The sequence below is a fragment of the Chrysochloris asiatica genome, unplaced genomic scaffold, assembly GCF_000296735.1.
Source record: "Chrysochloris asiatica unplaced genomic scaffold, ChrAsi1.0 scaffold00006, whole genome shotgun sequence".
NCBI classification, from domain to species: domain Eukaryota; kingdom Metazoa; phylum Chordata; class Mammalia; order Afrosoricida; family Chrysochloridae; genus Chrysochloris; species Chrysochloris asiatica.
The window spans coordinates 15305544-15306873 of NW_006408524.1; the positions used below are offsets into that span (position 1 = coordinate 15305544).

At 39.8% G+C, this 1330-nt stretch overlaps 1 protein-coding gene across 1 annotated transcript in view; it reads left to right on the plus strand.

Moving 5' to 3' along the window:
* LOC102827936 (probable C-mannosyltransferase DPY19L2-like) overlaps positions 1–1330 on the plus strand; it is a 138585-nt gene that overhangs the window by 132107 nt on the left and 5148 nt on the right. Inside the window, exon 21 of the mRNA XM_006832269.1 lies at positions 792–917. Coding sequence (XP_006832332.1) covers positions 792–917 — 126 coding nt within the window. The remainder of the gene's footprint in view (positions 1–791; positions 918–1330) is intronic.

Below are 1330 nucleotides of genomic sequence, written 5' to 3' on the forward strand. Positions count from 1 at the left end.
TAATGTCAGGCCAGAAAAATCACCTTAGATATATACGGTGACTGTATTTATGGACTCCTAAGGGGGCACTGCAAACCACAAGGTTCATGGTTCAAGCCTGCCAGCCACTCCATGTGAGAGAAAGATGAGGTTTTCTGCTCTTGAAAAGGTTTAAAAACCTCAGAAACCCTATAACCTAAATGACTTGAAGGCACTTAGGCACAACTAAGGGGTAATCTTAATCAGTTTTCTTGAAGGACATGGATCTCATTATGAAACAGTGTTAAGAAATTTGAAAACTGCATTTGTGAGTTAAAGTCTAGGAAAGTTGCACCAAAGAATTGTTTTCCATCATGACAATGCACCTGCTCATTCAAGGATAACAAGAACTGTCGCATGAGAATTTCCTTGGGAAATCTTACCACATTTGCCCTACAGCCCTGATCTTGCCCCTTCAGACTCCTTTTTGTTCCCCAAACTCAGAAAACATTTCTAAAGGGCACAATTTGAGTCCCTCAAGGACGCCAAGACTGCCATTTTGATGTGGTGTAAATACAAGAACACAGAATTCTTCTGGGAAGGAACTGAGAAATGGGAACACCACCTTCAAACGTGTGAAGACGTCGATGGTGAAACAGTGGCTTCACATTCTGAAGGTTTTGTGTAGTAAAGGTTTCTATGAGTTTATAGCAGTACGTTTAGACTTAATCTCATCTGTCAATATTTCATACAGTGAGTATCAAGACTTTAATTTGCTAGCAAATTGTCTTTAGTCCATTCTGTTCTTTATTTTAATCTGTTTGAATTTAAAGGGCCCGGACAAAAATAGTTTATTCTACATATAGTCGAAAATCCGCCAAAGAAGTGAGAGACAAACTGCTGGAATTACACGTAAATTACTACATTTTAGAAGAGGCATGGTGTGTTGTGAGAACTAAGTGAGTATGAAGTCTGTGATAGATGTATGATACAGTATCATTTTAAGTCAGCAGCATTTTCATCTATGACAGTAGTCCTAATTCTTTAAGAATTTTTATCCTAAATGAAACCACTTGCCATTGTGTTAACTCCAACTCACGGCCATTTGTGTTAGCCTAGAACTATACTCCGTAGGAATGTCAATGGCTGTTTTTACCCGTCCCCCCGCCCCGGGTGTACTAGAACTTCCAACCTTCTGGTTAGCAACCAAAGGCATTAATTTGTTTGCACCACCTAGGGAGTAATTTATTTTATAGCAACACAAGTTTTTGACCCCAGGGGTTGGTGTTTAGCTGAAGTAGGTAGAAGTTAGAAGTTGGGCTTATGGCTAGGCCTAGGACTTCATTTAGTGTTGGGATGTGGCTAGGACTAG